This window comes from Peromyscus eremicus, chromosome 11 (assembly GCF_949786415.1).
Source record: "Peromyscus eremicus chromosome 11, PerEre_H2_v1, whole genome shotgun sequence".
Taxonomy (NCBI): domain Eukaryota; kingdom Metazoa; phylum Chordata; class Mammalia; order Rodentia; family Cricetidae; genus Peromyscus; species Peromyscus eremicus.
Genome location: NC_081427.1, coordinates 25,526,073 through 25,538,648, shown reverse-complemented (window position 1 = coordinate 25,538,648; position 12,576 = coordinate 25,526,073). Strand labels below are relative to the sequence as shown.

Genomic DNA, 12,576 nt, shown 5'->3' with positions numbered 1-12,576 from the left:
AGTGCTTCTCAAAGCTGCCCAGGTAGCTTGTCTCCACCTGTCTGCACTGTGTGCAGAAGGACTACGGTTACGTCTGCACTTGAGTTTTAGTGCACAGTGAGTGGGTTTCCTCGGTGCAGCCCAGAAGTGGCATGTTCTCCCTGGACTGAATTAGCTGGTGCTCAGGAGATTTTCTCACATGTACTGCAGCATCCCTTCCTTGGGGGCATGAGGGAGATGTCTTTTTCAGTGTACAGTGGAGAACAGTGATTTGCTTTGCTATGAACATCTGAGTTTATTGAAAGGAGTCACAGTTATTTCTTTTGATTTTTTTTTTTTCTTTTTAGGAAACTCAGTTTAAGAATAAGATTGTGGGAGCAAATGATGTTCCACTTCACTGTGTGGATCAGATTTATGGAGGTGAGTGTCTCCTTCCCTTGTTACTTTGCCTGCCTCAGAATATATAGCAATAATGATGATATTCATACAGTCTGTTTAACTGTGTTACTTAAGTTACCGTATGTAAAGCAGCTTTGTGAATGGTAAGTGCAGCATAGAGTAGTTACCCAGGCTTCCTTGGGTAGAAGTAAACCAAGCTGGGCTTGGATCCTCTTCTCTATCTCACTCTTTTAAGATTTGTGTGAGTATGCACATGGGGGTCAGCGGACAACATGCAGGAGCTTCCACCTGTGGGTCCTGGGGATCGAACTCAGGTCATCGGGCTTAGTGATAAGTCCTTTACTCATTGACTCACCTCTTTTTTTGGTGGACAGGGGTTTGGGGGGAGACAGTTTGCTTGTTTGCTTGTTTTAATGTAGCCCACTAGCCTCAAACTCATTATCTTCTTGCCTCTGGCTCTGGCTCCTGAGTGCTGAGTTTTCAGGTGCAAGGCGGCACACCCAGCCGGAAGCCTGTTTTCTCATCCCCACACCAGCCTGTTCTGAGTGGGATGTTGATCAGTTAAGGTTCATTGTATGCAGGTAATGGGCATGTGCTTGACACACATTAAATGCTTGTATGACAGTGTCCTTAGAAAACATAGTATTATGTTCAGTGAGTATACACAAGGGAAATTTAAAGAAAAAAAAAAGAAAAGAAAAACCTGAGCCAGGTGTGATGGTGCATACCTTCAATCCCAGAAGGCAGAGGTAGGTGGATCTCTGAGTTTGAAGCTAGCCTGGTCTATAAAGTGAGTTCCAGGACAGAAACCTTGTCTAAAAAAAAACTTGATTGTATATTAGGATATCTTTTCTGCTGACTTAGTAAGATTGCCCTTCCAAACCTCACTCTGTTTTCTTTTGGATGTTTTCAGAAATTGTTCGGCCACGTATGGTATTCTCAACCCCAGTAGGTGCTGAGTGAGTCCAGGCTCTGGAGCAGGGGTGGAAATGTTAAGAGAGACTCTAGCCATAAATGTAGGAGTTGGCCAGCATGAAACTGTATCCCCAACACTCTCCCTTCCATCCTTTATGAGCTCAACTTTTGCAGTTTGGCAGCTTTTCCTTTTTAAGTATTTATTTATTTTTAAGTTTTATATGTATGAGTGTTTGCCTATATATATATGTACACCACATGCATGCCCGTGCCTGAGGAGGCCAAAGAGGGTGTTGGGTCTCCTAGAACTGGAGTTACACATGGTTGTGAGCCTCCCTTCATGTTTGTGCTGAAAGCAACCCTCTCTTCTGCAAGAGCAGCAAGTGCTCTTAACCACTGAGCTATCTCCCTGGACCCAAGGTTTATTTAGTGTGTGTGCACGTGTGTGTGAGCAGAGGTCAGAAGAGGGTATCCAGTTCCCTGGAGCTGGAGTTACAGGCCGTTGTGAACTGCCTGACATGGATGCTAGGAACTGAACTCTGGTCCTTTGGAAGAGCAGGAAGTGCTCATAGCTGTGTGGTGATATATTTGTGTTCCCTAATAAAATTTGCCTACGGATCAGAGAGACAAAGGAACAAGCCACTGCCTCGTCTTACCTCTAGGACTCCTCAGCCTGAAAAACTTCAGTTCCTGTCTCCTGAGCCTTGTATACTTTTCTCCACCCAGCCATTACTTCCTGAGATTAAAGGCGTGTGTGCTTCCCAAGCAAAGGCATGAGATTTCAAGTCCTGTGACTAAAGATGTGTGTCACCATGCCTGGCTCTGTTTCTCTTTTAGACTGAGTCAATCTCCTGTAGTCTAGGGTGGTTTTGAACTCACAGAGGTCCAGACAGATCTCTGCCTCCCGAGTGCTAGGATTAAAGGTGTGTGTCACCACCCCCTGGCATCTGTATTTAATCTAGTGGCTTGTTTTCTCTGATCTTCAGCCAGAGTTTATAAGGGCACACAATTAGCTGCTGTCTCTCAGGCCCATCAGAGCTGGGCTTTCTTCAGGCTGTTGGAGTCTGCTCTGTCCATTTGAGTTTTAGGCTTATTCCTGAGGAATAAAGAATCCTGCTAGAAGCCCAACGTGGTGGTACACACCTTTAATCCCAGCACCTTAGAGGCAGAGGCAGGTGGATCTCAGAGTTCGAGGCCAGTCTGATCTAAAAACTTAGATCCAGAACAACCAGACTTACCCAGAGAAACCCTGTCTTGAAAATCCCAAAACAAACAAACAAACAAAACAGTCACAAAAAAACAAAAAAACGAATACTTGTGGGAGGGACTTCTGCCCTTGGAAGCTAACAGTCTACCTGTTCCTTTAGCGTGAATTTGTTGCCATGTAACATTCATTTCTACTCATGATTTCATCATTGATCTGTAGTGTTTGATGAGAAAAAGAAACCTCTGTTTGGACAACTGAAGAAATACCCCGAGAAGCTTGTTATCCACTGCAAAGATCTGCGGGTGCTACACTTTTGTCTGAGGTACACAAAGGAAGAGGAAGTCAAAAGGGTAACTAGTTGCATGTGTTTTTAGGTTTATTTCCCGTTCCCATCAGGGTTTCCCCTACTGACTGTAGGTTTTGCTTACATTGCCTGGAGGTGGAAGGGAGCCTTTCACTCAGAAGATGAAGCTGTAATCTCATTCTTGGACTAGTGTGTGAGAGATAGTTGGGACAAGCACCATAGTGCTGGTTACCTAGAGCTACTAAAGGGTGAGTGGGAGGTGATGAGTGACGTCAGGGTCTGCTGGGGAACAGGGAGGAAAAGACAGCTAAGGCTGGCCCTTCCTCTCCAGTCTGCCTCACACACGGTGCTGACTTCCAGCTCCTGAGAATCTGTGTGTTTACCTCTACGAAACAGCAGTTGTTCCATGAGCAAAGTCCGGTCACTAGGTGCCCCTGTAAAGATTAAGCATCATTTCCTGGTGGACACATCAAGTTGTGGTCAGGAAATGGCTGTACCAGTTTGCTGTGATTCATTATAATTTCCAAGGTTTTTTCTTGCTGAGACAGTGAAGGTCTCAAACTTGCCCCTCTCTTGGTGCTCGCGTTAGGGAAAGCCCAACAAGAAGCCAGTTTGCTTATACTGTCTTATGTGCAATGAATTATGCACGCTGTGGGTAATGCCTTCATTTTCTTTGAGATAGTATGGTAGTTCAGTTAGAATAGTAAGTGTGATTGTAGTATCTATTCTGAGCAGGCAGAGAAAGCTGTAGATAGAGAAAACTCCCTGAGAAACAAAGCATTTCCTTTTGAACAGTTACTTTAGTCATTTATCAAAACATACTTTTGATTAGCACAATAGATAGAGAGCACAGTGATGGATTTCTTTTTTTTCCTTTTGAGACAAGGTCTTGTGTAGCCCAGGCTGGCCTTGAAGCTTTGCTCCTCCTCCCTCTGCCTCCTGAGTGCTGGGACTATAAGCATGTGCTACTAGAGCTTTGTGCATGCTAGGTAAGCACACTACTAACTGAGCTACATGCCTGGCCCCATTCCTCCGTTGTCTAGAGGAGCCAAAAGTGAGTCAGCTAAGTGTACTGCTTATTCTGTTATCAATTGTGAGTCTTGGGCATGTTGGATATTTGGGCCTGACCTCATAGGGCAGTTGAGATTTTTAACTCTTGGTTTTGGGGAAATTAGACTGTGTTTTAAATTTTCCCTAGAAATTCAGAGCTCTTAGAAAGCATGACAAAATAGTATTCTGTTGCTCTGGCACTACTCCAAGAGCCTACTCATAGATCCAAGTTCAGCAAGGGTTGTGTTGTCCCCAGAGCCCATTAGTGTGATAGAGAACAGAATTGGTGCCTGCTTTTCTTAGCGCTGATCTATGAGAAGCATGACAGTATCCATTGGTCCTTTCTTCTCTAGATTGTCAGTGGCATAATCCATCACACCCAAGCTCCTAAACTGCTGAAAAGACTGTTTCTGTTTTCCTATGCAGCTGCTGTACACAGCACAGGTAAGTCTCTTCGGAGCTATTGTTGCTGAATAGTCAGGATCCTTCCTATTCATTTTTGGTTTTGTCTCTCAAACTCAGGAACTTCCTGCCTTGATCTCCTGAATGCTGGGATTCCCAGCAAGTGTCCCCAGCCCCAGAAGGTTCCTTTCTCTTCTCCTCTGTAGCCAGGAAGGGAAACCCCATCTTAATGAGTTTGTATCACTATGACCAAATACATGCCAGAAAAGGGAAGACAGAAAAGGTTCACCGTTGAGAGGGTTCACTCCATGGTGGCTTGGCCCATGTGCTTGTGGAACAGCTTGAAGGCTGTTCACCTCCTGGTGAGGGACAGGAAATAGAAAAAGAAGAAGGAAACAGAAACCAGACATAACTTTGGCAGACACACTGCAGGGACCTGCTTCCTCCAGGAATGTCTAATCTCTCAAAGTATCTGCATCCTCCCTGTCTTAGTTAGGTTACCATTGCTATGATGAAACACCATGACCAAAAGCAAGCTGGGGAGGAAAGGGTTTATTTTATTACACTTCCAAATCGTAGTCCATCACTGAAGGAAGTCAGGACAGGAACTCAAACAGGGCAGGAACCTGAAGACAGGAGCTGATGCAGAGTCCATGGAAGAGAGCTGTTTACTGGCTTGCTTCCTGTGCCTTGCTCAGCCTGCTCTCTTCTAGGACCCAGGACCACCAGCCCAGGGATGGCACCACCCACCATGGGCTGGACCTGCCCTCATCAATCACTAATTAAGAAAATGTCCTCCAGCCTGATCTTAGGGAGGCAGTTTATCAATTGAGGTTCCCTCTTTTCAGATGAATGTAGCTTGTGTCAAGTTGACATAAAACCAACCAGGACACTCCCTGAACAACAACATGCATTTGGTTGCAAGCATCTAATACATGATTCATTCAGGAGTTCTCTTCTTTTCCTGAGATCTTTGCTTAACTGATCTTTTAGGTCTGTTTGCTTTCACGTTGCAATGAATTATTTGTGTGGTTACTTATGAAAAGTCAAATCAGGGGCTAGAGAGATGGCATGGTGGGTAAAAATGTCTGCTGTGCAGGCATGAAGAGTTTCAATTCCTGGCATCCATGTAAAAGACAGGTGCAGTGGTGCATGTCTGGAGCCCCAGGTCTGCTGGCAGAAACAGATTGTGGGAGCTTTCTGGCCAGCCAGTCTAGCCAAAAGAGCGAGGTCTAGGTTCAGTGAGGGGCACTACCTCAACAATAAGTCGGAGAGCAGTAGAGAAACATACCTGGTGTCAACCTCTGGTGCCCACATGTGTATGCGAGTGTACACACACAAGTGGACTTCAATTTTTTTTAAGATTTATTTATTTATTATGTACACAGAAGAGGGTGCCAGATCTCATTACAGATGGTTGTGAGCCACCATGTGGATGCTGGGAATTGAACTCAGGACCTCTGGAAGAATAGTCGGTGCTCTTAACCTCTGAGCCATCTCTCCAGCCCGGACTTTAATTTTTATGAATTAAGAAAAGGTAAAATCAATGTTATACTGGAAAGGTGAACTATTGGAAAAACAAAATTGAGACAAAATTTAAAATAACTCTATTTGTCTCTGGGTTCTTTTTTTCTACATAAATATACTTGAGTTTTAATTAAGATTCTAGAGGATACCATATATTTAAAGTTTGAAATAAAGAGAGAATAATATATAGTAGATGTTTGGTGGACACAAGGCATTTGTTCATAAGAAAAGCGCTTGGTGGTGGAACACGCCTTTAATCCCAGCACTCGGAGGCAGAGGCAGGCGGATCTCTGTGAGTTCGAGGCCAGCCTGGTCTACAGAGTGAGTTCCAGGAAATGCGCAAAGCTACACAGAGAAACCCTGTCTCGAAAAATCAAAAAAAAAGAAGAAGAAGAAGAAAAATTTGGAGTTGGGGATTTAGCTTAGTGGTAGAGCACTTGCCTAGCAAGCGCAAGGCCCTGGGTTCGGTCCTCAGCTCCAGGGGAAAAAAAAAAAACAAAAAACCCAAAAGCACTCTAGTAGTCTGGCTTGATAAAAGAAAACATGCCAGGCCTACCAGTGCACACAGAGTAACACCCTGTGTGTAAGTGGAGGGGATGGGAGGAATGAATATTATTTACAATGCTGAGTGTTTGCCAGTTTGTTGAGAAGAAGGCTGAGATGCTCATCAGGTAAAGGCCCTGTGACCTGAGTTGAGGCAGGGTTCCAGTATGTAGCTCAGGCTGCCCTTAAACTCAAGATCCTACTTTAGCCATCTAAATGTTGACATTATAGGTATGATACTGTTCCTGTCTTATGTATCTTTTTTGATTTATTTATTTTTATGTGTATGATTGCTTGCTTGCATGAATGCATGTACCACATGTGTGCTTGTTATCTGTTGTGACCAGAGGAGGACATTGGATCTCCTGAGACTGGAGCTAGAGACAGTTAGGAGCTGCTGTGTAGATGTTAGAAATTGAATCCTGGTAGTCTGAAGGAACAGCCAGTGCTCTTAACCATGGAGCAGATTTTCTAGCTCACTTACACTCCCCCTTCCCCCAGAGTTTCTGTGTGTGGCCCTGGCTGTCTTGGAACCTGCTTTTAAACCAGGCTGCCCTCAAACTCAGAGATCCACCTGTCTCTGTCTCCATCTCCCAAGTGCTGGGATTAAAGGCATGAACCACCACTGCCTGGTTATACAATACTTTTAATGTGTCTGTGCTTTGACTGTGGCCTGAGGTCTCGTGTGGAATTTTCCACTTGAGAGATCACATTGGCAGTCAAGAAATTTCAGATTTTTCTTTTTTCTTTTTAGATTAGGAATATTCAACTTATGTACACATTTACTATTGTCATTGTTCTAACTACTGTTACTGTAATTTTGTTTTATTTAACAGAAGCAGGTGGGGTCGTTTTACCAAACACTTATTTTCTAGGAAGTTGGGGTTTTTCGATGTGCATGTCACTTCCAGCAGTCAGTGATGGCCTGGAGAAAGGCCACAGCCGTTTCTGCTGAGCTTTGGGCAGCACTTCTGGACATTTTGTTCTAACAGTGCTGATTTTGTAGCCAAAGTTCCTGTTACCATGATGCAGGCCTTGGCTATTGGCCACTTCCTCCACTGTGACTCTCTGATCTGTTGATGGCTTTCAGTAACCGAGTGCCATCCTGGACAGGCCGCTCTCAGCAGCACATCACAAACTGAGGAAAGATTTACATTCCGGAATCAGACATGCTATTCTAATCAGTGTGCCATGTTATACACATGTGGTAGGGCTAAAAATACTTCATTTCTTAGCTTTGGTGCCAAGCCCATCTTTCAGTGCTTCACAGAATTTTTGTTTTATATAAATTATGTCATGGGCAGATGACTGAAAATCGAGCTAGAAATTGCTTTTGCAAGGAATGGAACAAGAATAACCTCTTGGGGCTGGAGGGATGGCTTAGTAGTAGCTAAGACTGCATGCTGCTTTCCCCGAGGACCCAGTTCAGTCCTTAGCACCCATGTTGGGTGGCTCACAACTGCCTGTAACTCCAGCTCCAGGGGCTCCAGCACCATTTTCCAGACTCCACAGTTTCCCACACACTCTGGCCGTACAGAAACAGATACACATAAAATAATGAACTTTAGAAACAACTCCTTTTCTCCACTATGAAGAGACAGCATGGACCAGTGTGAGGACTCAGCAGGTAAACGTGCTTGCCTCCAGACATGACAACTGAGTTGAATCCCCAGCACCCACACGGTGAGAGGAGAGCTGACTCCTTCATGTTGTCCTCAGACCAACATATGTGCACTGTGACAGGCATGCTGTGCTCCCTTCCCCCATACAAAATATGTAAATGTAATGAAAATTTCAGTAAACTTTCCATTACAGTTTTTGGATTAATGACAGAAAAATGGAACAATTAAACTGTGAATTTATTCTTCTTAGATAAAAACACTCAGTGTAATAAATTGGGTTCAGAGCTTATGTGTGTCCACATGAACAAAATACCAGTGTCGTACAAAGACTTGACTGTGTGCTAATTTTTTTTCTTAGCCACTGATCCCAAGAACCACACTGTAATGTTTGACACACCTAAAGACTGGTGTTGGGAGCTGGAGCGGACCAAGGGTAGTGTGAAGTACAAAACAGTGAATGTGAATGAAGGCTACAGAATCTGTGACAGGTAAGCTCTCCATGTTGGCTCTCACCATTAGTTATGTGCATATGTGTGTGAGGATGTGCATATGTGTCTATGGGTGCCCTTGGAGGCCAGAAGATGGCCTTAGATCATATATTAGGAGCATTGGGATACACATACACATACACACACACACACACACACACACACACACACACACACACACACACACACACGATTTATTAGAGTGGCTCACAGGCAGAAAGAGGTGGATCTCTGTGTTTGCGGCAAGCCTGGTCTACATAGCGAGTTCCATGACAGCCAGGGCTATGTAAAGAGACCCTGTCTCAAAACAAAACAAAAACTAACCCCTGAGCCATCTCTCTAGCCCCCCACACTGTGTTTGAATGTGTTGACATTGTGTGATTATCATCACCGTAAGTTTTGGAACGTTTCCATCATCTAGTAAAGAAACCCCAAATTAACAGTTACCCTCATTTCTCCTCAGTTCTCCTCCCTGTGCCAATTCCTAAGCAAATCATACATTTGCCTGTTTGGACACTTTTTATAAATAAAACATAGGATAGGTGGTCTTTTATGACTGCCGTGTGTTTGTTTGTTTGTTTGTTTTGAGACAGGGTCTTTCTGTGGCACCTAGGTGGGTCTCGAACTCACTAATTAACCCACTAAGATCTTCCTGCTTCAGTCTCCCGAGTATCCAGCACAGATGTGCACCAACACCTCTGGCTTTTTCTTTTTAATGTCAAATGATATTCCATGGTATGGACATACCATGTTTTATTTATCCATTCACTTGCCATAAGCATTTGAAGTGTTTATGAGGATATGTTTTCTATTTCTCTTCAGTATGTAATCTAATGCAGTGCCGGAACGAGGGATTGACTGTGTTTAGCTGTTGAGGAATGACCAGACTAGCTGCCCCAGATGTGGTGCCGTTTGGCTCTCCCATCAAGTGTGTAAAGCTTCCTTGTTTCAGCCCTGGCTTTTCCTGTTATTGTTTGTTAGTGATGTGGGAGACAGCCACCTCAGCCTTGTGCGTGCCCGGAAGCGCGGGCCACTGAGCCATGCCTCCACTCTTCCCAACAGAAATCTTTAACAGAAATCTTTAACGCATCTATTAGGACACTGACACTGAAAAGTGGGGTTGGAGGTGGGCCGTGGTGGCGCACACCTTTAATCCCAGCACTTGGGAGGCAGAGGCACGTGAATCTCTGTGAATTTGAGGGTAGCCTGGTCTACAGAGCTAGTTCTAGGACAGACAGGGCTGTTACACAGAGAAACCTTGTCTCAAAAAAGAAAAAGTGGAGTTGGGAAGATGGCTTAGTTGGCAAAGTGCTTCCCCCACAGGGTGAGGACCTCAGTTTGATCCCCAGAACCCGTGTAAAGAAATGTATGCCTGTAATCCCAATGCTGGGCAGGTGAAGACAGGATGGAAGGTCCCTGGGGCTTGCTGGCCATCCATTCTAGCCAGTTGGTGAGCTCCAGGTTCACTGATGGACCCTATCTGAAAAAAGATGGCTTAGCAGGTAAAACTACTTACCACATGATCCTGAGCTTGATTCTCAGAGCCTATGGTAGAAGTAGAGAACTGACTTCTGAGAATTGCCTCCTGACTCTGCGTGCACCATGGCACGTGTACACTCGCATTCATAGACACACAGTAATGCACAGAAGAAATTCAAGGTAGGGAGCTATTGAGAAAGACACTGAATGAGATAGGGCTCTCGCCCGTCATGTATGAGGCCCTGGGTTCAATAACCAGCATAGAAACAAAACTGCAGAGAAACACACATCAGGCAGAAGCCTGGAAGAGCTGGAGGTGGTGGAGAAGAGGGTGATCCGGAAGGTCCCGGGAGTAAGTGGCCTTTGGCCCAAGCCGAGAGAAGGGGAGGCAGAGAAGCCTGGTAGGCAGGGGCAGCCAGGGGCCCAGGGCTGGGGGGAGCACACCAGGGAAAGGGAGGAGAGGTTGAGGAGAGGGACTGGTTGGATGCTTCCAGAAGAATTTATCCTTTTTGAATCTGAGAACAATGAGGGGGAGTTTGAGCAGAGGCAGGGAGTGATCTGGCCTACATTTTTAAAGGATGACTCTGTGGATCTGTTTTTAGAAACTCGACTCTTATCATTTGGGAACATAGCTTCCTAGCACGCTGCTGACAGCCGCATAAAATAGTGTGGGTTTATAGCGCTTTTTATATCCGGGTGTCTCAGATGACCCCTCCCCCAGGCAGTCTGGGTAAGAATGAGAAACTGCGTTGTCAGAACTGGCCGCTCAGGTGCCACAGCCATTGCCCCCCTTTCAGTTCACTCCTAAAATCCTTCCTTCCTTCCACCTCCTTGTGGAGATACAAGAGGCTGTTTAACCCCATGGGGGTGTGCTTCCCAGAGGGACCCTTGAGCTAATGCTGACACAGCAAGATGCAGCTCTGCCCCGGGCATATCCTTCCCAGACTACAGCTGTGCCTGAGTGGGTCACCCAGCTTCCCAGGCTGGAGATGCCCCGAGAGAGGCCCTTGACTCTGAACTCATCCTACTGCCTAAGTGACCGTTTTCAGAGAGGGCGGACTAGTTACTCATAGTCTCAACAGACTGCCTGGGATCCACCCGAGTTATGTGGGACAGGTGAGAACACCCTCCACCCTGTGCCTGGTGTGCTGCTCTTCCGCACTGCTCAGGGACAGAGGCTAAAATTAACAGAGGGGCTAGAGAGGTGGCTCAGTGGTTAAGAGCACTGACTGCTCTTCCCGAGGACCCGGGTTCAATTCCCAGCACCCACATGACAGCTCATGACTATAATTCGACACCCATGGCAAAACACCAACGCACATAAAAATAGATAGATAGATAGATAGATAGATAGATAGATAGATAGATAGATAGATAGATAGACAAACTTAATCAGAGAGCCAGCATTGTAGAATATTGGGGAAGACATGCAACTGTTTTAGAACTTGTGGGGAGGGTTGTGGTGGGGGGGTGGAGGGGCACATCTGCTTTATAGAACTCCTCAGATGATGTTAGAGTGGTGACCTGTGGGGAAGTTACTGTCCAGTCAGTGCTTCCCACAGTTGGGAATCTCAATCACCCCCAGAGCTTGTGGGCCTGCGGGTGCTGACTGAGCAGGTGGGGCAGGACTGATCTGCATCCCTCCTGAGCTTAGGTGCTCCTGCAGTCCACCCTGATCGCAGGGCATTCCAGGGCAGCAGCTTTCAGCCCACTGCCTTCCCGGAGAGCTTTACGCTTCTCCTCTGTAAGCATGGGGTCAGGCCTGGATTTTGATAATTTTCTAATCCTTTCCTGTGCTTTTAATGGACATCTGGAGTTTAAAAGCCATTGATCTGATATAATGTTTGTACTTTAGTGATCATCCCTAAAGAAAGATTAGCTTACTGGCCACCCACTCAGGCAGGCACATCAAATATAGGTATTTCAGAACTTCAGAAGTCAAGGTCTTAAGACTTTTACTGACTTGATGGCCTTAGCTAGGACCAGTGGTTCACAGACCTGGCTGTACATCACAATCTCATCGGATCTTTGTCCTTTTCAAATTGTTTGTAAGGGGCTGGAGAGGTGACTTGGGAGTTAGGAGCACTTCCTGCTCTTCTAGAGGGACCCCAACTTAGTGACCTGTGCCTGTGTGTCTGACTGCTAACAAGTGCCTATCACTCTAGCCCCAGGGAATCGAACCCCCTCCTCTTGTGGCCACCAGCACCCAGATGAGACAGGCACACGCACAAATGAATCTTTCAAATGAGCCGTAAGGTTGATTATACAAATTCTGAAGCATTATAGGAAAACAATGTATGTCAAACTTCCTTTTATCCATTACCCAGGTGTAACAATGACTTATTCATAGCTAATCCTGTCTTCTCTATACCCCACCTACTCGCCTCCCTTTTGATTGCTTGGAAATGAATTTCAAAGCTCATCTCATTTATGTTTAGTATATATTGCAAAGAACAAAGGACTGAGATTTTTTTTTAATAAACACAGCATGAAACCATTATCATGCTTTTCAAATTCACACTACTTTTTTGTTGGTTTTTGTTTTTTGAGACGGGATCTTCCTTTGAAACACTTGCCTGGAACTTGCTAAAAGGATCAGGCTGACCTCAAACTCAGAGATCCGCCTACCTCTGCCTCCCAAATTCTGGGATTAAAAGAATG

At 45.3% G+C, this 12,576-nt stretch overlaps 1 protein-coding gene across 1 annotated transcript in view; it reads left to right on the top strand.

The window, feature by feature from the left end:
• Mtmr12 (myotubularin related protein 12) overlaps positions 1–12,576 on the top strand; it is a 69,374-nt gene that overhangs the window by 32,071 nt on the left and 24,727 nt on the right. The window contains exons 4-7 of the mRNA XM_059276099.1: positions 327–399; positions 2,720–2,850; positions 4,208–4,298; positions 8,307–8,436. Coding sequence (XP_059132082.1) covers positions 327–399; positions 2,720–2,850; positions 4,208–4,298; positions 8,307–8,436 — 425 coding nt within the window. The remainder of the gene's footprint in view (positions 1–326; positions 400–2,719; positions 2,851–4,207; positions 4,299–8,306; positions 8,437–12,576) is intronic.